Source organism: Mobula hypostoma, chromosome 8 (genome assembly GCF_963921235.1).
Source record: "Mobula hypostoma chromosome 8, sMobHyp1.1, whole genome shotgun sequence".
Classification (NCBI taxonomy): domain Eukaryota; kingdom Metazoa; phylum Chordata; class Chondrichthyes; order Myliobatiformes; family Myliobatidae; genus Mobula; species Mobula hypostoma.
This window is the reverse complement of record NC_086104.1, coordinates 17,118,735-17,145,178: the sequence shown is the minus strand read 5'-3', so window position 1 is coordinate 17,145,178 and position 26,444 is coordinate 17,118,735. Positions and strand designations below refer to the sequence as shown.

General features: G+C 38.8%; 1 protein-coding gene across 4 annotated transcripts in view; it reads right to left on the bottom strand.

The window, feature by feature from the left end:
* Positions 1–966: 966 nt before the first annotated feature.
* LOC134350389 (fasciculation and elongation protein zeta-2-like) overlaps positions 967–26,444 on the bottom strand; it is a 128,737-nt gene continuing 103,259 nt past the window's right edge. For 2 of the 4 annotated variants that reach the window (XM_063055521.1, XM_063055522.1), the window contains exons 6-9: positions 23,173–23,253; positions 18,700–18,775; positions 10,072–10,137; positions 967–3,046 (exon numbers count right to left, since the gene is read on the bottom strand). In XM_063055521.1, the coding sequence (XP_062911591.1) occupies positions 3,030–3,046; positions 10,072–10,137; positions 18,700–18,775; positions 23,173–23,253 (240 nt within the window). In that variant the 3' untranslated portion in view covers positions 967–3,029. Of the gene's footprint in view, positions 3,047–7,036; positions 7,052–10,071; positions 10,138–18,699; positions 18,776–23,172; positions 23,254–26,444 lie in introns of all 4 variants that reach the window. The other 2 variants (XM_063055523.1, XM_063055524.1) reach the window with 2 other exon arrangements.

The window sequence follows — 26,444 nt, the reverse complement described above, 5'->3', positions numbered from 1 at the left end:
ACTCATGGTATAATGGTATAAGGCATCGGTCAGACCACACTTGGGGTACTGTGAGCAGTTTTTTGCCACTTAGATAAGAAAAGATGTACTGACATTGGAGAGGGTCCTAAGGAAATTCGCAAAAATGATTCCAGGAATTAAAGGGTTAACATATATGGAGAAATTGATGGCTCTGGGCTGGATAAAATCACTGGAGTTTAGAAGAATGTGAGGGGATCTCATCGAAACTTATTGAATATTGAAAAGTCAAAATAGTGTGAATATGGAGAGGTTGGTTCCTATAGTGGGGAGTCAAGGAACAGAGGGCACAGCCTCAGAATAGAGGGACATCCATTTAGAACAGAGATGAGGAGGAATTTCTTTAACCAGAGGAAGGTAAATTTGTGGAATTTATTGCCACAGATGGCTGTGGAGGCCAAGTCATTGAGTATATTTAAAGCAGAAGTTGATAGGTTCTTGATGTCAGGGAGAAGGCTACAAGAAGGGGGTTGTGAGGGATAATAAATCAGCCATGATGGAATGGTGGAGCAGCTTCAAAGGGCCAAATTGCCCAATTCTGCTCCAATGTCTTATGGTCTTAAGATGGTACAGTCAAGGGGGGGGCGGGTAGGGAGGGGAGGTTTCAAAGAGTAGTCCATCATGAACTCAACAGTGGAACTGGCGGAAAATGACACATTGCAATGGCATTGAAAGCAGAGGAAGGCTGCAGCTGTGATGTGTCCCCAGTCATCTTGCATGCCATTCCACTGGATCCTGATCTCGATCTATCAAGTACTGTGTGATGGCAACCTGTGCATCAGCCTCCCCACATTAAATAAAGTCACACACAGGCATGCTCCATTAAGGGAATGACTGCTTGGGAGGAACATCATAGTTGACTTGAGCAATCGCAATACTGCATCAGAGACATTTCTTGCTATCTGTATTTATAAAATACACTGAAGTATGCATACTGTTCACGCCACAAAATGTGTAAATCGAGTTTTTATTTTTTCTCAAATGGTTCCATTATGAAATAAAATTACTGCCACAAACCTTACAAACTGTCAAAGATATACGATAAACAAATTAAAACTATCACCACTTAAAAAGACCAATGTGCTAGGTTAAAATTAGAAAAAAATTCTCATGTCACAGACAGTTAGTTCCCAGCTAATAAAACAATACCAAGTTACAAGAGTATTACTACAACACCAATGTGTACACACAGGCATGCTTGGTTCAACAGAATCTGCAGATACTGTTAGAAGGCGCTATGTTTCAGCATAGTTCCAAAAATTGCTCATGCAACCATAATGACGTGCATTTGCCAGTTCTGCCTCCTGTGCTTCATTCCATGTCCATCCATTTCTGTAAATCTCATGATGGTACAGTGTAATGATGTTGCTCTGCTCTGCATGCAGCAGTTAGTTCACTGAAGCTTTCAGCCAAAAACGTTAGCAACTGTACCAAAATTGTGTTCTCATCACAAAACTGCTGCATGCAGTGGAGTTCAATATAGTGTGAACTGGTTTCCCCCTCATGTTTGGAGATTTTAGTACTGTTTTTGTTGATAATCTTGGCAGTAAGAGACAAGAAGGACAAATGAAACATTAAAATTATCTCTATTGTATCTCAAATGAATTCACGGTACATACTCAGTTTACAAACATGATCAGCATGCTGCCGTCAATTAACACATGGGCTAAGCACCTACACAATAATATTCTCCTATATCCACCATTAAGAAATATATAATTTAACTAGACTGCTAATAAACCTATTAACATTGATTGCACATGATTAGCATAAATCAGAAAAGTACGTTAAATTAATTGAGACACAGAATGAGTACAAAACATTCTACAATACAGCCCATTGTACAGAATCCTGCTCATTGGGCCCAGTTTATACTGATTAGTATCCTGATGAAGTCAACATTATTTTGTAAATTCAGTCAACTTCCTTTTTCTGGACAAAAGTGACCTTGATGCAGCATATTAATACTCAATTGAATTTAAGACTCAGTCTTGATCCTTCAGCTTTCAGTTAACACTCATTGAAGTAATTATGTCTTCACCTCAAATAAAAATTAACTTTCAAAGTGATCCATGGGGGAAGTTTACTTTTTCCATTAGAAAATAACATAAAGACACATGAATTTTGAAAGGAACAGACAGGAAGACCAGTCCATTTCAGTTTATGCAGAGCAATGCCAGAAATTCTTTAATAAACATTGGTATTTCTCAATCTAACAAGTTATGAGATGGAAGAAGCTATGTTTTTGGCAGACTAACTCCTCCATTATTAAATCTAAACACTATGGGAGAATATTCAAAAACAGATCACACAAATTTACAGAATTCTTTTTGATCTATAATCAAGTGCAACACAATGATTTACATTTTCAAACCTTGCACTCATTTAACACCCCAAAAAAGTGAGAAAGTGAGCATTGTATTAAAGGAGACACAATCTCCGGGGGGGGGGGGGGGGGAGAGAAGAGGAGATGTCTCAGTGGTGCAGTTAAACCATTTGTTCCCTTTTTAAAAATTAGCTGAATTGGAATAATAGAGGTACAGATTTACTGCTTATGGATTGGTTAAAACAAACCTATTTACATCCACTGTTTCTTGAACAGTTTCATCAATGATAAAAAGTTAACCTCTGGATTCTGCACATTGTAAAAATAGATATTACACTGCTAATACAATACTCATGTTTAAAAGTGTACAGGCATTCTTTTGTTCTATGCTCTAATAAAAACAGCAGCTGGGGCATGGTGCTATTATCTGTACCTGCAACTAGCTTGCCTAACACTGTTTGTTAAATGGGTAAAGAGGTTTGGTGGGGTGGGAATATGGAAATCGTCTCTGATTGAACTACTTCTCCATGGACAAGTTAGATTAAATGAAGGAAAGCTAAGCAAAATGCTCAAGAAGGGAGATTAGTTCACAAGGACTTCTGGGTAAAAAAACATTTTCCTTCTTCACAGGAGTTAGCAGAATGAGGTCTTGAAGCCTGTCTGATGTGAAGGCGAGTTGCTGGTTTTAAGTTGGGCAGAGCACTGCAAAAAGAATAAAAACATATTAATAACATATTTGTAAAATCAGAAAATTATATAACAATGATTCATCTTGGAAAAGGAATGGTGCTGGAAACGAAGTGGAGGAGGTGTGCATACACTGGAAAAAAAGCTAAAGGAAATGGGAAACATTTTCAGCCATTCTGTTGGTATTGTTCACTTAAAAGACCAACAAGGAACACACTGAGTACAGTTTCCTTGTTCAACATTCTAGTGTCATTCTGGGCAGGTAAATGGGTAGTGCATGCATAAGAACAACACAGAAAAAAAAACACAATATGAAAGTATTAAAGTCCATAATGAATTCCTTAATCCATTAGCTGCAAAAAAAAATCGTCATTCAACTGAAATTAATGCAAAAAAAACTTATTTTATATCCTAGGACCTTGAAATAAATGCTGGTGCCAGAACACAATATTCTCTGTCTCTGAGTTGTGCACACATGGTCTTTATTCAATAGAAGACTAAATGGATGAAGCTAATGGATGACTGATTTCTATATATGTTTAAACTTATTTAGTCTGACATAAGTGGAGCTTCATTGTGTTGTTGGCAAAGTAGATGGGTTTGATGATAAATAAATGAGCTTCAGATACCTGGAACCCCAAGTATTTGTCCTTTTCTTTATGCCATAAAGATTTTGACTTCTAGATGGTGTACGGTCTGTGAAAATGACAGTTGTTCTTTGAGGAACAGCTGTCATTCTCACACATCCTCCTTACATAAAGTGAATATTTTAGTTCTGCCTTGACCAGAGGGAGCACATTTTTGAGAAATTATGAAAATTATACACTGTTTATAAATATACAAAAAAACCATTTAGTGTTTATAGCCATAGAACCCTACAGCACAGAAACACCTAGTCCATGCTAAACCATTAACCTGCCTAGTCCCATCGGCCCGCACCTGGACCATTATTGCCCTCCATACAGCTCCCATCCTTGTACCTATCCAAATATCTCTTAAATGTTGAAGTTGCCCCCGTATCTGGCAACTCGTTCTTCACTCTCATCACCCAATTGGGGGGGGGGGGAGAGAGAGTTCCCTCTCATGTTCCCCTTAAACATTTCACCTTTTACCCTCCACCCATGACACCCATGATCTCTAGCTCTAGTCCCTCCCAACCTCAGTGGAAAAAGGTTGCTTGCATTTACCCTATCTATACCCCTGATTATTTTGTATACCTCTGTCAAATCTCCCTTAATCTTCTACAGTCTAGGCAATAAAGTCCTCTTCAACCTTCCCCTATAACTCAGGTCAAGTCCTGGCAACATTTTCTCTGCGCTCTTTCAACCTTATTTATATCTTTCCTATAAGTAAGTCACCAAAACTGGACACAATTTTTTTTTGGATCCAAAGATGATCTCACATTTCCCTATAGAGATCTCAGTTTTTGTTTACTGATTTACATTGGAACTTTCTACTTCTATTGACACAGCTTACTAGTCTTTTAATCATGAAATTCATCTTAGGTACTTTGTTTCTTGAACACTTAGGATCTCATAAGTGCATGAGCATGGACTGAAAACGGGGTGGCATGGTTATGTAGCAGTTATCACATTGTTATACAGTACCAGACATCACCGATTGGGGTTCAATTCCTGGCGCTGTCTGTAAGGAGTTTGTATGTTCTCCCCATGACTGCATGAGTTTCCTCTGGGCGATCCAGTTTCCTCCCACATTCCAAAGATGTACAGTTGTGGACATGCTATGTTGGCACTGGAAGCGTAGTGGCACAAGTGGGCTGCCCAGCACAATCCTCGCTGATTTGATTTGAAGCAATAAAATCAGATAAGATCTCTGTTGCAACATTTCGACGTAGTACATATGACAATGAAGCTAATTTTTAATCACATAGAAGACAGAGTTGGAATAGATGTCTCTTTTTAAGGCTGGAAGGATGCCCCAAGGATCAGTTCTTAGCCCTCAGACTTTTACTATTTAAATATAAGGTAACCCAAATTTGCCAATGACACTAAAGTTGGTCTCAGTAACAGAATATAGAGTAAGTGGGCAATAGCTTGGCAAATGAAGTTTAATGTGGGAACATGAGAACATGCACTTCACTCAGAGAAATCTAAAGGTAGATTATTGCCTAAATGGAGAAAAATTACTTATGTTTGGAGTATTGAGGGATATAGCTGTTCATGTACACGAATCATGAAAAGTTGGCAAGGACTTAAGGTGGCAAATAGCATATTGGCCTTTATTGAAGGAGTTAGGAGATTACAAATAGGGAAGTATCATTATAATGAAAAGTCCAGAATCTGACATGTTAACTGCTTCCTTTTCCAGTGACATCACCTGACTTGCTGAGTGTTCCCAGCATTTTTTTTATTTCAAGTGTCTGTCGCCTGCAGCTGTTCATTTTCATTTTTACAACTGTACAGAGTAGAGTTGGTGAGGCCACACTTAGAATACTGCCGCAGATTTGGTCCCTTTATTTAAGGGAGCATTTAGTATTGGAGGTAATCTAAAACAAATTCAGTAGCCTATTCAGATCACTATCCTATCACAAGCATCTAGTGAAGTTAGATATTTTACTCTGGAGTTTAGAAGAATGCGGGGGAGGTTGCTTGATAGGATAAATGTTGTAATACTTCAACTAGTGGGAAGTTTTGAGCAATGGGACATATGTAATTACAAAGGGTTGGTCACTGAAAACTGAATTTCTCCTTGCAGAGGGTGGTGAATCTTTGTACTTCTCTACTCCTGAGAGTTGTTTTGGCTGGATTATTTGAAATATTTAAAGAGGAGATTGACATATTTTTGAAAGATCGAGGAATTGATGGCTATAAGGAGAGGAGTTAAGGACTGAGCAATCAGCCATTTTTCATATTGAACGTGGAAGGCTTGTAGGGGCCAAGTGGTTTACACGATTATATTTTCTTGTAGAGGGAACATGGCCCAGATATTGGAGAACAACACCTAAAGAAACATGTCTATTATTTATGCACTGGTGAAAGAGTAGGTTTTAAATATCTACTTCTGTTTTTCACAACAGCCACTTCTATTTTCACCAAGAAAGAATTCCATCCCTGAAAAGTTCTGTAAAGAAACAGGTACAAGGTATAGGTTGTGACGCTTGTCATTAAACATCTGCAATTATAAACCTATAAAGGAATTATCCCTTGCATTACTAATCCCCCTCACCCTCCCATCCAATGAAGACCTAATGCTAGAAAGCCTCAAACAGGAAACAGATCGTTCAACAAATGTCCTTTGATTTCCTTGAATGTACAAATATATTTGAGACCTTAAAATTTATTTTAAAAAGCACAGATCCTTAAAATGCCGTATTTGTGCTAATACCTGAAGCAGAATTAGGAAACTATTTTAGATTCCAGCCTTTGTGATTTACATTTGGCTGTATTTTCTTTAATTAACTGGTCTTAAACATTATTAGGAATTTCCAATTATCACTGCATTTTTTTCAAATTAGCAGGTATGTTTACATGAAAATGAGGAAACACTTTTCACAAAGATTAGGGGGATTATCACAGCTCTAATTAATTGCATTCCCAGTTCTCATTTCATACCAGTCAAACATCAATAAAGATCTGTGTCCCATCCATGCATGCAGGAAAAACAGGGAGATACATTCATGTGAAGAAAAGAAAACCAGATGATCAATAACATGCACGTGATTTCAGATTGTAATGAACATCATTCCACCAGCAGTATTTCAATTAAATGAATCTATTAACAAACCAAAATTTTAAAAATGATACACATTATATGAAACAAATGGACTGGTTAAAAGGTAGTTAATTAGTTTTTAGGGTTCTGGTGAAGAGACAGACATGCATGAACCCCTTTATTAAACTAACCACCACGTAATCAACCATGATTTCAGAAACCAGTGAACCTTTAAGGAGTGAAGATACTAAATGCTAGGAACTGCACAAATATACAAGTACTGATTACAACAAATACCCATTTCCATCTGGGGTGCAGATAGTATGCACAAACCTCAGTCAATCCAGCCTTTATACGAATGGTAGCACAACAAAAAAGCAAAACAAAGTCAGAGAGGAAAGGAAAGAAAATTTAGATTTAAATTTAATAGGAACAAAAATCAAAAAGGAACATAAAGAGAAAACCTGAGGCAAATGCAGTGGGAAAAAAATTGCAATCCACTGTTATTAAATTGGCTTGGGTGAATTAAGACAAGTCTTATTTGTATCATATAGCATCTTTCCATTTACAAATGATTCGCTATTAAGATCAAGGGTCCTAACTCTAAATCAGAAAGAAAGGCAAAACTTGGCCTCATAATGGCACAAAACTACTGCTATGCAACAAGAAGCGTATGTGCATAGAGTGGAACAAAGCCATAATGAATCCCTCATCTCTCTGCTGGTATACCATCTAATTGTTAAATTGACCTGGGCAGCTGAAGAGTCCAGCGTGCTGAGAACACTAATATCCAATTGTCACCACATTGGATTAACTCTATTTTTACTTTAATAGCGCAATTGCTTCACCCGCTAAAAGCCATTGCAATCCTCCGTACCAAATAGTTGAGGCACTTAACAACATTTAAAGGGAAGCTGGACAGATACATCAATCGGGAAGGTTTAAAGCAATATGAGCAAATGGGACTAGCTTAGATGAGAACCTCGTCAGCGTAAACCAGTTGGGACAAAGAGCCTGTTTCAATGCTGTACAGCTTTAAGGCTTATGACAAAGATTTAATATTTAATTAAGTCACACAACATGTAACATATGATTTTAGTTTTGCAATTTATGGGCTTCAAATAATTCGATGCAATCTGTTCCTGGGTGAAGAAGAGGCTAGGACCTAATTGCTGGACATAGTGAGAAGATGTCCCTACTTAGACAAGGGCTTCTATCTGATATTGTGAACACTGGTTGGAGACCTTGCAGTCAGTCACCAAAACCCGTGTTCTGCCTTCACTTTTGGATGCAGGCCGCTGTGGAGGAAAGACCAGGCTTACACGAAGAGCTTGAACCTCCAGAAACTAAGAGAGCATACACTTTGGGTGCAGTTTGCTCAACTTGTGGCTATATAGAATGCAAGTGGAAATACAAGAACAACATGGCCCTAACATTTCAAAAACTTCTGATAAAATTTTCATGAAAATTACTAATCCTTTTTGTAGTTCCTCATCTTATTAGATTAAGGAATTCTCTATTACAAATAATAATATCCCAAACAATTATCACCCTATCCACCCAAACCTGCGGTACAAATGTCCAGATATTTAACCAGTAATATGTCACTCATTCAGTACTAAATTACACATTCCTAAATATTCACTGCAATGAAGGTGGAATAAACTCTCTTGGGCACAATTAATAATAAGATGCATTTATCTTCCTGCTCTGCTCTTCTTTTGGTTATTTTCCTTTGAAATCTTCACTGATAAATATCTCATGTTTAGAATCAGCCCGCAATAAAAAAAGCTGAAGATAAATTTACAATAATAGATTTGCTGGTAGGCAAATCGGCACTACACTCATTTTTTTTTTGTTGGAGGATTTATGAACATTTGGAGAGGCATAATATGATTAGGGATAGTCAGCATGGCTTTGTTAAAGGCAGGTCATCCCTTACAAGCCTGATTGAACTTTTTGAAGATGTGACTAAACACATAGATATAGTGTATACGGATTTTAGCAAGGCATTTGATAAGGCACCCCAAGCGAGGCTTATTGAGAAAGAAAGGAGGCATGGGATCCAAGAGGACTTTGCTTTGTGGATCCAGAATTGGCTTGCCCATAGAAGGCAAAGAGTGGTTGTAGATTGGTCATATTCTGCATGGAGGTTGGTGACCAGTGGTGTGCCTCATGGATCTGTTCTGGGACCCCTTCTCTTTGTGATATTTATAAATGACCTGGATGAGGAAGTGGAGGGATGGGTTAGTAAATTTGCTGATGACACAAAGGTTGGTGTTGTGGATAGTGTGGTGGGGTGTCAGAGGTTACAGCGGGAATCAATAGGATGTAAAACTGAGCTGAGAAGTGGCAGATGGAGTTCAACCCAGATAAGTGTGAGGTGGTTCATTTTGGTAGGTCAAATATGATGGCAGAATATAGTACTAATGGTAAGACTCTTGGCAATGTGGAAGATTAGAGGGATCTTGGGGTCCGAGTCCAGAGGACACTCAAAGCTGGTGCACAGGTTGACTACGTGGTTAAGAAGGCATACAGTGTATTGGCCTTCATCAACTGTGGGATTGAGGTCAAGAGCCAAGAGGTAATGTTGCAGCTATATAGGACCCTGGTCAGACTCCAGTTGGAGCACTGTGCTCAGCTCTGGTCACCTCACTTCAGGAAGGATGTAGAAACTATAGAGGAGATTTACAAGGATGTTGTCTGGATTAGGGAGCCTGCCTTATGAGCAACGGAGGATGAGAGGTGATCTGAGAGAGGTGTATAAGATGATGAGAGGCATTGATCATGTGGATAGTCAAAGGCTTTTTCCCAAGGCTGAAATGGCTAACACAAGAGGGCACAATTTTAAGGTGTTTGGAAGTAGGTACAGAGGAAATGTCAGGGGTAAGTTGTTTTTTTTTTTACGCAGAGAGTGCGGACTGTGTGGAATGGGCTGCCAACGACGTTGGTGGAGGCAGATACAATAGGGTCTTTTATGAGACTCTTGGATAGGTACAAGAGTCAATGGTGTTTCTACAAAGAATCAACAAATTCTCACTCTGGAAACAGAATCTACCCTATGCTGCCCAAGAAATTCAGAAAAATCTGTATAACTTCTACCTGCAATTAGAAATGAATGCAATAGTCGGTGGTGATAATAGAATTCATAGTGCTGAAATCTTATTAATATTTAGGGATATCAATACGGGCAAGCACTGAATAAAACTAGTTTGCAACAACTACACTTCAAACATAAGTTCAGTTGAAGTAAATTAGAAGACACTGAAATAAGATACTGAAGCCAATATGAAAGTATGGATCAGCACAGGTCAGCACCTGTCAGTCAAACCCATCAGCGAAAGATGCAGAAGAAAATTTACACTTACCTTTAAGAATGTAATCTGTTAACAAGGTTGGCACTCTTTCACTATCTTCCTTCATTGCCTGGAGAACTAAAAGTGAATGCCAATTAGATTTTCAAAATTCGTTTTATAGTGAGGCATAAAAGAAAGAGGACTATGAAGCACAAATACCTATAGAAATTAGTTTTGTACTTGGAAAAACTATTCGTAATCTACCAAGCTATCAGTAGATTCAGATTTAGCATTTGTATATTTTTTTAAGACTGAAGGTTGTAGAGATGGATTCTAATTTCATTGTGGGTGGTTTTGCAAACCTTAAAGTAATAAATTGATAATCATTTTACACTCCATTCCATTCTTTTTTTTGCATTTCAAAGGGAAAACAAAATCAGGCAGGGTAAAAAGTACCATGACTTTCGACTGGAATCTCCCATGTTTAAATCTAATGGAAAAGTACATTGGTTTCTACTTACAGGTTTCAATAATAATGATGCCTAACATGATAGAGGAAATTATAAAATTGTGCTACAGAGTATAGGAACAAGCAAATAGGTTAGTTAAAGGTGTGGCTAAAGGGACAATACAGGAGGAAGGGCTTTGAATTTCCAGATCACTGGATCTACATTATTATTGAAGAGAGCTTTACAAGTGCTTTTGGGGAGGATTGTAATGCAAGGCTAAATTGCATCTATCTTAATGCAAGGAGCCTGACAAGCAAGGCACATGAAAAGTGTTGATCAGCACTTGAGAATATGATTTTGTTGCTATCACAGGGATTTAGACAAAAGTAGAACTCAATATTTTGTGGCATAGAATTCTCAAGTGTGCAGAGGAAGAAAAGGAGGTTGCATTGCATACTCATTAAAGAGTATGTTAGTGTAGTTATAAGGGTATCCAAGAACCCTCTTTAAATAAACCTTTAAGGATAGAGGTGAGGAACAAAAAGGGGGGTGGTCAGCAGGAAGCAGAGAATCAGATACGAGGACAAATTATAGACATATGATAGATAGATAGATAGACATACTTTATTGATCCCGAGGGAAATTGAGTTTCGTTACAGCTGTATCAAACAAGAACAGAGCATAATTATAGCAATACAAAAATCAACAACAATATGCAAGCTATGCCAGATGGAAATAAGTCCAGGACCAGCCTATTGGCTCAGGGTGTCTGACCCTCCACGGGAGGAGCTGCAAAGTTCGATGGCCACAGGCAGGCACAACTTCCCATGATACCCAGTGTTGTATCTCGGTGGAAAATGGCCGGAGTCCAACAGCAAAAAGTTCAATATCCGGGCTACAAACACGTTCCTCAATCATAATAAGGCCAGAATTGCACCATCCGTTGTTAACCAGAACAGCAAGCCCCCAACTCCTTTACGCTTACCACTCTCAGTGCACTTCCGGTCAGCCCGAACGGTCCGGAAGCCTGCCATGGAAAAGTTTTGGTCGGGTATGTCCTCATGCAGCCACGTTTCAATAAAACACATAACATTGCTCTCCCGAAATGTTCTCCGACTCCTGGCTAGCACCGTCAACTCGTCCATTTTATAACCCAGCGATCTCACATTGCCCATAATGAGACAGGGAAGACACGGCTTATAACGCCTCTTCTCCATAAGTCTCTGTTGTCTCGACCCGGTCCTCTTTCCTCGCCTTTTTGATCTCCCACTGCATCCTCTGTGTGTTTTCCTCCAGATTTCAGCAGGGATATCCGCCCCTCTGTTCGCTAAACCGGCCGGCATAAACACAATCAGCTGGTCCCTGGAATAAACAATGCGACCATACTGCTGCCCCGCTAATGAGATGTGTCCGAATGTAACTATAAAAGAGCAATAGTTATAGTAGTTGGAGGTTTCAGCTTCCCAACACATACTGTATTTACTTTAGTGTGAAAGGTACAGAAAGGGATGGAATTTTTCAAGTGCATCGACAAGAAAATTTTGAGCCAGTCTGTAGAAAACCTGACTAAAGATGGAAAAGTACTAGGGAATTCAGCTCTGCAAGTGGTTGAAGTGTCAGTGACGGACAATTTGGAACAGTTCTTGTGGGAAGGTCTAGATCTGACATAGAGGAATCATTCAAAAATGAAATAATGAGGGTTCAGGGCTAAAGCGTTCCCATAAAAGTGAAAGGTAAAGACAAGGTCCAGAGACCTCAGATGTTAAGAGAAAGGGGGCTGGATAAAGAGAAAAACAAAGAAGCAAATGGCAAAAATAGAGAACAGAGTAGAGGAAGCCCTTCAGGAGAACAAAAAATGTAGAGTACCACCAAAAAGAACTAGAAGGGCAAAGAGAGGGCATAAAATATCACCAGCAGACATGATTAAGGAAAATCTTAACGCATTTTATAAGTACATTAAGGCAAGAGAGTCAGTAACCAGGGAAAGAGTAAGGGGCACATGGATCAAAGTGGCTATCTGTGCATGGATCCAGCAGATGGAGGTGAAGTCTGAAAAATGTACTTCTCATCTATATTAACGAAGGAGAAGGACAATGTAATTGGGGGTGTTCTTCGAGGATGGTAGTGAAAATCTAGAACATATTATCATCATGAGAAAGGAGTCATTAGACTTCCATACTTATATAAAAGGTAGAAAACTGCAATGGAAACAAAGTTACAGGGACTTGGTTATGTGAGATATGGGAGGTGATTGCTGGAGCCCTGACAGAAATGTTCATATCTTTGCTGGTCACAGATGAGGTGTTATTTTACAAAACATTTTCAAATCCAAATGATCTTATGACTCTTTGAAGTACAGGTGTCCCCCGCTTTTCGAACGTTCCCTTTACGAAACCTCATTGTTACGAAAGACCTACATTAATACCCTGTTTTCACTTTCAGAAGGTGTTTTCACTGTTACGAAAAAAAGCAGCGCACGGGGAAAATCAGTGCGCAAAAAAATCGGCGCACGGTAAAAGGCAGCGCACCGAGCAGCCACTCTCCCCGGATTCGGAACAGCATTCTCACCGGCATTGCTTAAACACGTGCCTGTGAGCAGCCGTTTGCAAGATGAGTTCAAAGGTATTGGAAAAGCCTAAAAGAGCTCGTAAGGGTGTTACACTTAGCGTAAAACTAGCCATAATTAAGCGTTTTGATCGTGGTGAACGAAGTAAGGGCTAAGTGAGTTTGGTTTGTGAAAGCTGACGAAGATGATGTTGAAGAGGTTTTGGCATCCCATGACCAAGAACTGATAGATGAAGAGCTGATGCAATTGGAAGAAGAAAAGATAACAATCGAAACCGAATGCAGTAGCGAACTGAACGTGAAGCAACTGCGTGAGATTTTCGCTGCAATGATAAAGTACGACTTTAATTTTGAAAGGGTACGTAGGTTTAGGGGATATTTACAGGATGGTTTGAGTCCTTATAAAGAACTGTATGATAGAAAAAATGCGCGAGGCTCAGCAGTCAAGCAAGCCCTCTGCATCAGCCACAGCAGATGACGAACCTCGACCTTCGACATTGAGGCAGGCAGGCAAGTCACAGGAGAAGATGAGCTGCCTGCTGTAATGGAAACAGACGACGAGATGACACCCCAGTGTCCCACCACCCCAACACCCAGGCCGCGGACAGATACTGTACCGATTCGTGGAGAATGCAGCAGTAGCCGGGAGGCACACAGCACATCTTTAAGAAAAAAGACAAAATAAACATGCTAATTAATTAGGTGCCGCCCGACACGTAATTAATTAGCATGTTTATTTCGACTTTTTTCTTAAAGATGTGCTGTGTGCCTCCCGGCTACTGCTTGACCCCTGCATGCCTCGCGGCAATGTATCGCTCGGCGGCCTGGAGGGTGGGGGCCACTGCACCACCCAACCTGCGACGACTCAGTCTAACACACCATCATCAGTGTGTTCAGCGCTGAACCAATTCCGGTAGTGATACTACACTGTACATATATTAATTCTACTTTATATAGGCTGTGTATTTTTACATGTTATTTGGTATGATTTGGCAGCTTCATAGCTTAAAGATTACTGGAGAGCGCTTGCGCCGTGTTTTTGCCAACAGCGCTTGCGTGAGATTTTCTGCCGAGAGCACTTGCGTGAGATTTTCGCTATGGAGAACAGTTCAGTAATGATTGTGGAGAAGTATTTCTACTTTATATAGGCTGTGTATTTATCATATCATTCCTGCTTTTACTATATGTTACTGTTATTTTAGGTTTTATGTGTTATTTGGCATGATTTGGTAGGTTATTTTTGGGTCTGCGAACGCTCACAAATATTTCCCATATAAATAAATGGTAATTGCTTCTTTGCTTTACGACATTTTGGCTTACAAACCGTTTCATAGGAATGCTCTACCTTCGGATGGCGGGGGAAACCTGTATTACATAAAAAGATGTTGAAAAATCCTGCAACTAGAATTAAAAACCAAAATATCTGGAAACAATCAGCACATCAGGCAACATCTGTGGAGACAAATGAAATTAACTTTCAGGTCCATGAATTCTCTTCTGAGGAAAGATGTTTCAATGAAAGATCACTGAAGGTAAAATGTTTTAATTTTTTTTCTCTCCCCACAGATGCTGACTTACCTGCTGTGCATTTCCCTGTGCATTTCTGTTTGCCAATTTCACAAGGCTTTATCCCATGCCACAATGCTACCAGATGTATGTGTAACATAATAGGTTATGTAATACTCAAAACACAAGTACAAAGTAAATTTATCAAAGTACATATATATCATCATATACAACCCTGAGATTCATTTTCTTGAGGGCATACACAGTAAATTCAAGAAACAAGAGAAATAATAACAAACAAGCAATAAATCGAGAACATGAGATGAAGAGTCCTTGAAAGTGAGTCCATAAATTGTGGAAACAGTTCACTGATGTGGAAAGTGAAGGTGAATGAAGTTATCCTCTCTGGTTCAAGAGCCTGACGGTTGAGGAGTAAACACTGTTCCTGAACCTGGTGGTATGAATCCTGAGGCTTCTGTACCTTCTTCCTGATGGCAGCAGCAAAAAGAGAGCAGGGTTTGGATTGTGGGCTCTTTGATGATGGATGCTGCTTTCCTGTGACAGCACCCCTTGTAGGTATGTTCAATGTGGGAAGGGCTTTACCTGTGAAGGGCTGAGCTGTATCCACTACTTTTTCTAGAATTTTCCATTTAAGGGCATTTCTGTTTCTATACCAGATCATGATGTAACCACAAATAAAAATCAGGTTTAACATCACCAGCATATGTCATGAGATTTGTTGTTATGCAGCAGCAGTACATTGCAGTACATAATAAAAACTGTAAATTACAGTAATTAAAAGTTAAATTAAGTAGTGCAAAAAGAGAAAAATTAATTAGTGAGGTAGTGTTCATGGGTTCAATGTTCATTCAGAAATCTGATGACAGAGGGAAAGAAACTATTCCTGAATCACTGAGTCTATGCCTCCAGGCTCCTGAAACTCCTCATTGATGGTAGCAATGAGAAGAGGGCATGTCTTAGGTGATGGGTGTCCTTAATGATGGTTGCCTTCTTTTTGAGGCATCGCCCCTTGAAGATGTCCTGGATGCTGTAGAGGCTAGAGCCCATGACCAAGTTCACAACTTTCTACAGCTTATTTCAATCCTCTGCATTAGCCCACCTCCCACTGGACGGTGATGCAGCCAGTTAGAATGCTCTCCATGGTACATCTGTAGAAATGTGGAAGTGCCTTTGGTGACATACCAAATCTCCTCAAGCTCTTAATGAAATATAGCTGCTGTGGTGCCTTCTTTGTAACTGCATCAACGTGTTGGGCCCAGGATAGATCCTCAGAGATGTTGACACCCAGGAACTTGAAACTGCTTACCCTTTGCACCTACGATAACTCGATGAGGATTGATCATTGAGGGATTAATCAATATACTAGTATATTTTCCTCCTCACGTCTATAGAAGTTTTTCCAAAGTTTTTGGTGTTATAACATGATACAACAGTGGCCGAATATGACATTGAAGCTGTGCACCTGTGCTCATGGAGATTGTACTTTATACTTTATTGTCGCCAATTAATTGGTACTAGAACGTACAATCATCACAGCGATATTTGATTCTGCGCTTCACACTCCCTGGATTACAAATATTAAATATTAAAGATATTAAAAATAGTTAAAATTAGTAAATATTAAAAATTTAAATTATAAATCATAAGTAGAAAATAGAAAAATGGGAAGTAAGGTAGTGCAAAAAAACCGAGAGGCAAGTCCGGATATTTGGAGGATACGGCCCAGATCTGGGTCAGGATCCGTTCAGCAGTCTTATCACAGTTGGAAAGAAGCTGTTCCCAAATCTGGCAATACGAGTCTTCAAGCTCCTGAACCTTCTCCCGGAGGGAAGAGGGATGAAAAGTCTGTTGGCTGGGTGGGTCGTGTCCTTGATTATCCTGGCAGCACTGCTCCGACAGCATGCGATGTAAAGTGAAGGAGATGTTGCCAATCCAAACTGACTAGGGTCTGCACATGAGGAAATTGAGGATCCAGTTGCACAAGGAGGTATTGAAGCCAAGATCTTGAAGCTTATTGATTAGCTTGAGGGTATTGAATGCCGAGCAATAGTCGATGAAGAGTTTCCTAATGTAAGCATCTTCGCTGTTCAGATGTTCCAGTGTTGAGTGAAGAGCCAATGAAATGGCACCTGCTGTGGGGCTGTTGTGACGGTAGGCAAATTGGAATGGATCCAGGTTACTTCTCAGGCAGGAGTTGATGTGCTTTATCACCAACCTCTCAAAGTTCTTCATCACAGAGGATGTAAGTGCTACTGAACTGAGGAGATTATCTGTTATTTTAAGAGTTATCACTGATTTAACTGAATGCATTTTAACACAATGCAGTAACTAAGCAATAAAAATACAATAGACCACTATAATGAGTATAAAATATTCTGGTTATTCAGGGTGACCTCAAAATAACACAGATGTCAGAGGACAAATTCAACACCCACAATATAAGTTGTACTAACATTTACCTAATTTTGGAACCCTTCTTTCTCCTGTGTGTCAGTGCTATTTCCATGACAGGGCTCCATACAGATAGCTCAGTCCCCTTACCAATGTTAAAGTACTTAAAAAACAAGTGCATTCACTGTCTCAACAGATTTCCACAACTTCAACCCCTTTTCTCTCCACTCAATCCTTTCCCAGAATCTATTGTCTCTTCCTTAGTATAACAAATGCCTGTCACATTCTTCTGGGAATATGCAGAAATCACTGTAGTAATAAAATCCCACATAATTGTAGAAAGGTGCACACCGACTATCCCTGCACACTAACTTTCACCAGATATCATTTACAGACATTGATGTGATGAAGTACGGGTCCCCAGATACTGTAGTGTGCGAAAGTCTTAGGCACTTGGGTACAGTACTGTGCGAAAGCTGCGACTGGTGAAGCACCTGGGCAACAGTTGTTGTATGCACAGTTTCTCCCATCTCAGTCACTGAAGCTTGTACCTCCTCCAGAGTTGATATAGGTCTCTTGGTGGCCTCCCTCGCTAGTCCCCTTCTTGCACGGTCACTCAGTTTTTGAGGACGGCCTGTTCTAGACAGATTTACAGTTGTGCCACATACTTTCCATTCCTTGGTGATCGACTTAACTGTACTGCAAGGGATGTTCAGTTACTTGGAAATTTTCTAGTATCTATCTCCTGACTTGTGGTTTTCAATAATCTTTATGCGAAGTTGCTTGGAGTGTTCTTTTGTCTTCATGGTGTAGTTTTTGCCAGGATACTAATTCACCAGCAGCTGGACCTTCCAGATACAGGTGTATTTTTACTACAATCAATTGAAACACCTTGACTGTACCTGGTGATCTCTATCTAACTAATTATGTGACTTCTAAAATCAATTGGCTGCACCTGTGATGATTTGGTGTGTCATATTAAAGGGGGTGAAATCTTATGCAATCAATTATTTTGTGTTTTATATTAGTAATTAATTTAGATCACTTTGTAAAGATCTGTTCTCATTTTTTCTGTTGATCAGTGTCAAAAAAAAAAGCCAAATTAAATCTACTGTGATTCAATTTGTAAAACAATAAAACATGACAACTTCCCTGTGGGGGGGGGGGGCTTGAATACTTTTTATAGGCACTGTGTGTGTGTGTGTGTGTGTGTGTGTGGTAGATTGCCTAAATACTGCATATTGGTTAAAATAAGGTGGTGGTTAAGAAACAGAAATAAGAGTGCTTAGGTTTATAGTAGCTCAGTCATAAGTGTTATTTGGTAACTGGAAAGACATAATATATTGTACTGTGCAAAACTCTGAGGCACCCAGCTATATACATGTGCCTAACTCTTTTGTAAATTACTGTATGAATTCTCATGATTCTACACCGTCCAACATTAAACAATCCATTTGCTATGATTTTGCCTAGTTTATTCCATTATTCTTCTTTGTAAATCTAATACATTCTAATAAAGCTAGAAAACCTCATGTGATAATAATTAGCAGACTAGACTGTGTCCTCTACTTCGCAATGAAATAAAGCATACCCAGAGGAATGCAATATTATATCTCTTACAGTGTACTGAAACTGCAAAGTAACAAGTTTGTTATATCGAGGTTGTAGTGTTATTCACTAGAATTGACTGACGAAATCTTCCTCAATGTTTTAAAAGTTAAATCTAGCCTGATGGTGAACTCCATTTTTTAAAATGATCTTTACTCACTTTTTGTTAAAATTTGAAGATCTTCTACAGATGGGGGTCCAGCCTTCTTCTCATAAGGAATGACCGTGGTCAAATACTGTTAGAAAGAGTAAACAATAATGATCTGTCATTCATACACATTTGTTAATACAAGAGACAGATTTACACCAGCTATCTGTACATCTCCACTGGCTACAGGCTAAAACCAATGGAAGGAAAGAATAGAGGGTGGGGTCAAGTCCAATTTTTTGTTCCATTACATGCTTTTTTTATTTACATGCTAGAAACGGTCAATGTCCATCAATAAGCCACAGAAGTAAATAACTAATATATATCATAATTACCGCTCAAGCTGAACAGCAAAGCAAAAGACAGACAATATTCTTAGAAGATGCATTCCTATACATTGCACATCACAGAAAATGTGGGAGTGATTTAAATGGAACACAGAAAATAAAGAATGAGATGTGATCAGATGGTTGAAAAAGTTCTGTGAAATTTATAGTACTTCAGAGGAATATATGAAACTATGCTTCAAGTTCTTAAATGTTGAAAATTGAGCCATCAAGCGATCTTTTATATTGTGATATGCCAATCAGAACTGAGTTGCAGTCATCTCTCTTTAAATCAGTGATTTAGTTCTGTGTAATATGGGGGGGGAGGGGGGCAGGAAGCAAGCTAAAGTCAGTTCCTATATGACTATCAGTTGTCACCCCTGTCTTATATTTAGGGTAGGAATACACCATCTTGAGGTTTAATGTAAATCCATAGTCTGCATTCCTGTAACCACCCATATGGGATCTATCAGCCTTCTGCTAACATTTAGGAAAATAGAATAATTAGACTCTGAGGCAATTGTACTTTACCTATACATGGGACACTGAAGAAAGGACCTCATTAACTACAGCACCATAAAGATGATTTCATTTCTAATCAAGAACAAAGGATTCACTGCAGGGAAACTATATGCTTCTTAAAGAAGATCAAGAATTCCTCACGAATCTTGCAACAAAACCTGCCTAGATAGGAATCACTTCTTTCATAGGTCCATTGCCATGTTCTTTCAAACAGCAGACCACCTCATCCTTATAGAGTAGTACAAATAATGCCCAATCTAAAAAGGTTACATTACAAGGTTATCTGATCGGTAGGCTTGTACTCCTTTGACTATAGAAGTTTTAGAGGTGTTCTGTTCAAAATGATTAAAGGCTTTTATTTTCTCAATGTGAACAAATTACCTTTTCAAATGCAAATTCAGTAATTTTGTAAACCAATAGTTTTACCTTTTCCCTTACAGATTTACTAAAGTCCACATCAAGTATGGAATGCAAAAACAGAATACTAGAATCCTTATGATACACAGGAGTCAACCATGTGCCCAATTAGGTCCATGCTAAATTATTTAGGCTAACCTTTTTCACTAAAACCAAGAAACAATATTCCTTCCAGTTACACTAACTCTCATCTGAATGCCTTTCTCAACTACCATAGAATCATTCACCATGAAAACAGATGATTTGGCTCAACTCATCCACGCTGAGTATTAGTGTTCCACATTAACCCCATTGTCCTGTACTTGGTCCAGAACCCTTCGTACCCAAGTAAATCAAGTGCTCATCGAGACACTACCTAAATTCTGTCAGTGACCCAGTATCAACCACTCTCTCAGCCAATGCATTCCAGTTACTTACTTCTCTTTGGGTGAATAAGCCACCCTCATAGTCCCTCTTGCTCATAAGACCAAGCAGAATTATGCCATTTTGCCCATTGAGTCTGTTCCACCATACGATCATAATACTGTAGCTGATTTTATTATTTGCACTCAACCTCATTTGCCCATCTTTTTCCTGTAACTTCTGACACCCTTATCGATCAAGGAACTATCAACTTCAATTGTAAATATAACCACTCACTTGGCCCACAGCATCTGTGGCAATGAATTCTACAGATTTACAACACTCTGGCATAAGAACTTCTTCTTCATCTCTGTTCTAAAGGGATGTCCTTTTATTTCAAGAAAATGTCCTATGGTTCTAGACTCCTCCATGATAGGAAGCACCCTCTTCAAATCCATTCTATCAAGGCCTTTCACAATATTCAGTAAATTTTAATGAGTTCTACCCTTGCCCCCACCCAGCCCAACTTCATCCTTCTAAACTCCACTCTGCCAATCCACATCATCATTAATCCTCTCCCTCAGAACTTACTCCTGCATCTTCCCAATCTTTGATGTTAGACTTACAGGTTTACAGACTCCATGCTTTTCCCTGTTGCCTTTCTTGAAAAGGGGGATGGCGCTTGTTGGTCTCCAATTTGTTATTATCTCACTTGGAGGATTTAAAACTTCTAGAGTTCATTAAATCTCTTGGGGAAAAAAAATCTTTGGAGGAATATAGAAGTTATTTTATGCTCTAGATTCCAGCATCTGCAGTCTCATGTCCCCATCAATCTCTTCCCTTGCCTCCCACAACAACCTTGGAGTTCTCCTTTATCTTAAACCTATGTCCTCTAGTTTTAACTACTTGTTTTATGTGGAAGTCATTTACGTTATAATTAATTGAATCTCCACACTGGCACCCTTAGGACCTGACTGGTGCTGAACTATGGAACATGCCAAACCACAGAAATTGCCCGAATCTTCTTCCTCTGAACAGGAGAAATATTCCTTTAAGAACACACATTCTCCAGGTCATATAAGGGTCTAAGTAGGAAAAGCTGAGAGCTGAGATTGCAAAAGTTGCAATGGATGGCAAATTAGACACAGATTAGTATCGACCTTAGCTAATCTTAGTTAGAAAGTTAATGAGGAAATTTCATTCCCTGCACCAAATTGTTGATACAGATAATAGATAGCTGGCAGCCCACATACCAGAGCCTGTCATCCTGAGAAGGATATTGTTTATTCCTTTGTTGCTTTCTGTGCAATAACAGTTCCCATCTATATCAGCACATTAAGACCAATTTCCAATATCTAAACCTGTCCCCATCTTGTATATAGACATTAAATCTATTAACCATTTTTGCTAGAAGGTCAGTGGTTGATGGATTAAGATTAGAGTCCATTATTTCCCGTGCCTGAGTTTATGCTGTTATTCTACATGGATCCCACACTGACATAACGTATAACTCAATGAACGTATGCTGACGAATTTTATTACTGAATTAATGTCTCTGTCCCAATGATTCTAAACTTTAAAAATACAGAAAGCTAAAGGTACAGTCACAATATCAATACTGGTAGTTCTTGAGTTACAGAGGTTTGGTGCTGCATTCTTACTTAACGATCTGTATTTCAATTTTCTTAGCCATCTTTGTGCCATCTGTACATGCACAAAGAAATGTAAGTTTAAAAAAATGGTTTATCTATTTACCTTTATTCACAAATTCCACAAGTACTAATTTATCTCAATATCCTTATCTCAAATTTCTGGGTAGCAATTTGTGAACTCTGAAAGGGCAAATACTTATAACCAGAAAGCAATGCAGGAGATACCTGTACTAATTTTGTTGATAGTGGTTCTGTCTTCAGATACTCTTCACTGTTCTTGGAATTTGCCATCTTTACCCTATTTGCTCATCTCCAACCTCTCTTAAAATACGATATAGCCCCCTAAACTTAAGCTTATTGTAGCTGGAACTCCTTGCTCAAATCCTGCCAATCAGGCTTCAGGTGCAGATACAGTATTGAAATGGTTCCGATCAAAGTCAGCAGTAACATTCTATTATGACAAATCATGATCTTGAGACCTTGACCTAATGTGTGTGGAGGTTCAGGAGGTTGGTAAATTCAAATGGAATGTTTACTGAACAATAATGCAAACTACTGAAGCCCAGGACTCTTGCCTTTTGTCCTATTTGTTTTGTAGCTTGGTAATTATACTCTTCTAGATTAAGAACGAAGGCCATGAATCACAATTAGGCCTAAACGGACTCTTTCATGATCATGTAGAGAACAAATTGCCCAAGGCTTGTTGAATTCTTTGCCTATAGGTGGCACCATTTCATAGAAATGTGACCAACCGGCCTGCAATGTTGATAAAGCAATTCATAAAGCCTATTTGTTCCAATGCCCTTAAAGAAATTTATATGATCAATACATGAAAATGCTAAATTAATTATCCTAATCAATTCCTTCTCAGTTTATAAATGTTTGAGCTTAGTTCCTTATACATTACCAATAAATTGCTGGTTGCTATTAAAGATTAGCTTTATTTGTCACATGTACATTATCACTAGAACTTCAATTCATCAAAGGAAAGGACCAGCAATTACTAAAGCAAAACAGCATGAGAATGCCCAAGTGTAAAAGACTGCCTTGAATCACACTTAACTTATAAAAAATGAAACTTTTCTGTTTTCTGCTAAATTTATGGTGCAAATCAGACAGTTTCACTAGTTTAATAAAAAAAATGTACACCATCCACCCAGTACACAATCACAAAAGATGCACGTTGCAACCACATGAAGAAGTGACTGGAAGGGAACATAAGGCACCTGTTTCTCACCACCTGAGCTTCCAAATGTCTGGCGAAAGCCATTCTGAATGACATTTGAGAGTCCCTCCATGCTGAAACGCTGAAGCAGGAGAAAGCAGAAAAAGGACAGAGAGAGAAAGAGTATATGAAAATTACAAGCTCACAACTGACAGCACACAGTGGGGATGAAAGCAAGAAAATGCTAGACAAAGTCCAACCAGAAAACATAGCTGTTAACACATATTTAAAATGTCACTGTCAGTCTTTCAAAAATAGTAATTAGTACAATGAGGTCTCAGTTTCACTAAATTTCATACATTTGCACTTGCAGTTCTTTAACAGAGGAGCTTTTGTAATTGTGTAGAGATAAAATCTAAGATAGAGCTACAACGCTTGATGATACAATAAAAATGAAAGGATCACAGCTTATTAATACATGTATTCCATCCTACTAGCCTGTCCCTTTTGCTCAATCAACTTTTCTCTGAACCTAAAAAAATTGTTTTGTCTGAACACCTCGATTTCAATGAAAAGTTTAAAAAAATTGAAAACTTTACCTTTGTTTCTCTCTTAAATGAGTACTTCCATCATCTTTTTCTTTCATAACTTTGGAATTATCCAACTAAATGAACTTAATATATAAAACAACTAATATGGACAGGACATATTGATTGTATTGGGCTAACTATTTTAAACATTCAAGTAAACAGTAATTTTATCAAAATTCTTCATGACTAACAAATTTTTTATCTTAAGTATTATTTTTCCCAAATTCTACCTTGGATATTTTAGAGCTGCAAACAAGAATTTGAAAGATTAAGCAAAAAAGCTTGACCAAAAAAAAACTGGTAGAAATTAAATGGACTGAAACTTGTTTCCAGTTAACACAGAAAATAATTTAATGATTTTAAGATCAAACAGATATTGCAAGGAATATTTCATGGAATTTACTGGCCTCCTAACTACCATTTCTTCAGAAATGTTTCAACATATAACAAACCATCACAGTATCTTACACAAGTGTTTTGATGTTGAATTGTGCCCTTCAAGTGTAATGCCATCAAAGTGAGTTTGTACAGCTGAAGTTGTTTGCAGAGGTTCTGGGAAAACTAAGCACAGTCAGAAAGATCCAATACAAAAAAAGTGCTGGTCTGTGAGTTTAACTCTAAGTAACTGACATCAGATGCACTATATTTGTCATTTCTGACGATGAATTAAGGTTTGACAATATTTTAAGATGGACAATATTTTAAGTTGCATTTATTGCCATGAGGAAACTCTGGCAGTCCTTGACTGGCAAGGTTAGTTTTAGAGCATGCAACCAGGCACTTCAGCCCTACTCATCCATGCCAACCAAGGTGCCTTCCTGAGCCAGTCCCAAATGCCAGCATTGTCTCTCCTCAATTTTCCTCTAAATTTTGTCAATCCAGTCTCTCCTCATTACACAAGCCTTCCAATCCCAAGAAAATCCTTCTGAATCTTTCCTGCATCCTTTCTAGCTTAATCTTATCCTTCCTATAGTATGGCAACCAGAACTGCACATAATATTACAGCTGCAGTCTCACTAACGTATTAAACAGCTATGACTACCTAATTGTGGTACTCAGTACCCCAACTAATGATTTAACTTCCTCACTACCTTGTATAAATGTGTCACGACTTTCAGAGAACTACGTGCTTGTACCCCTAGTTCTCTGCGTTCTGCAAAACTCCCCAGGGCCTTGTCATTCACCATGTATGCTCTGCCCTGGTTTAACTTCCCAAAATGAATCACTTTGCACTTATCTGAGCTCAATTCCATTCACCATTTCTTGGCCTATTTTCTCAGTTGATCTAGATTCTGTTGCAAGCTTCTGTTCCCACCCACATTCTCGTCCACATTATTAATATAAACGACAAACCACAGGTGTCCAAAAGTATCAAACAATGATTAGATAGCAAACTCTAATTCACAAAAAAGGAAAAATAGTGATGCATGATCATGTAGGACAAAGAAATAAAAGGAGGTAACAACAAAAATTTTGGTCTCGCCTCATATTATTTCTGTACACATCAAAATATTTTGCGTATTTAAAGTTAACCTCACACATATAAATGAAGGATTTGTAAATCACTTATAATGACAGGATCTTACAGCTTGTTCTTAGTGCTGGAGAACACTGGAGAGGAAGTCATGTATCAAGCTATTGCTGGAGTAACGCACACAAAATGCTGGAGGAGCTCAACAGGCAGGCATCTACAGAGGGGAATAAACAATTGAGGTTTCAAGCCGAGACTCTTCTTCAGGACTGAAAAGAAGCCGCCAGATGAGGGGGAAGGTAAATGGGTGGGGAGGCAGGAGAAAAGAGAAGCTGTAAGGTGATAGGTAGAAACAGTAAAGGGCTGGAGAAGGAATCTGATAGGAGAGAAGAGTGGACCATGGAAAATAGGGAAGGAAGGCAGCACCAGAGGGACATGATAGACAAGAGCTAAGGTGGGAAGGACAGAATAGGGAATGAAAAAGAGAAGGGGGAGGGAAGAAATTAATGGAAATTAGAGAGAATGCCTTCAGGTTGGAGGCAACCCAGATGGAATATGAGATTTTGCTCCTCCACAGTCTTGGGTCCCATGCTACCAGATTCGGGAGCACTTATTGCCCTGCAGCCATCAGCCTCCTGGATTGGCTCCATTCACCTCAGCCGCTGAACTGACTTTGCAGCCCGTTGACTCACTAATGGGGACTCTGTAGCTTATGTTCTATGTGTTATTTGTTTACTTATTTTTAAAAAATTATTTGAATGATTTGTTCTCTTTTGCACATTGGATGTCTGGTAGTCTTTGTTGTGTGTGGTTTTTTGTAGATTCTACTGTGTTTCTTTGTTTTGTCGATGCCTACAAGAAGATGAATCTAAGAGTTGTATATGGTATATATACTTTGATAATAACTTTGAAGTTTGAACCTGAGAGTGGCCTCATCAAGGCAATACAGAAGGCCATAGACCAATATGTCAATTAGAATTGGGGACAGGAATTAAAATGGTTGGCCACAAAGAAATTCTGCTTGTTGCAATGGGAGCAGAGGTGCTCGACACAACCATCTCCCAATCTACTTCAGGTCTCAGTGATGTCGATGAGGCCACACTGGGAGCACCAGATACAGTAGATGACCACAGCAGACTAATTGGGGAAGTGCTCCCTTACTTGGGAAGACTGTTTGGGGACCTGAATGGTGGTCAGCAAAGTTGTTATTGTCTTTTTTAAACTTTTTTTTGTGATGGATATTAAGAACTTAAAAGTAATGCAGGTCCACAT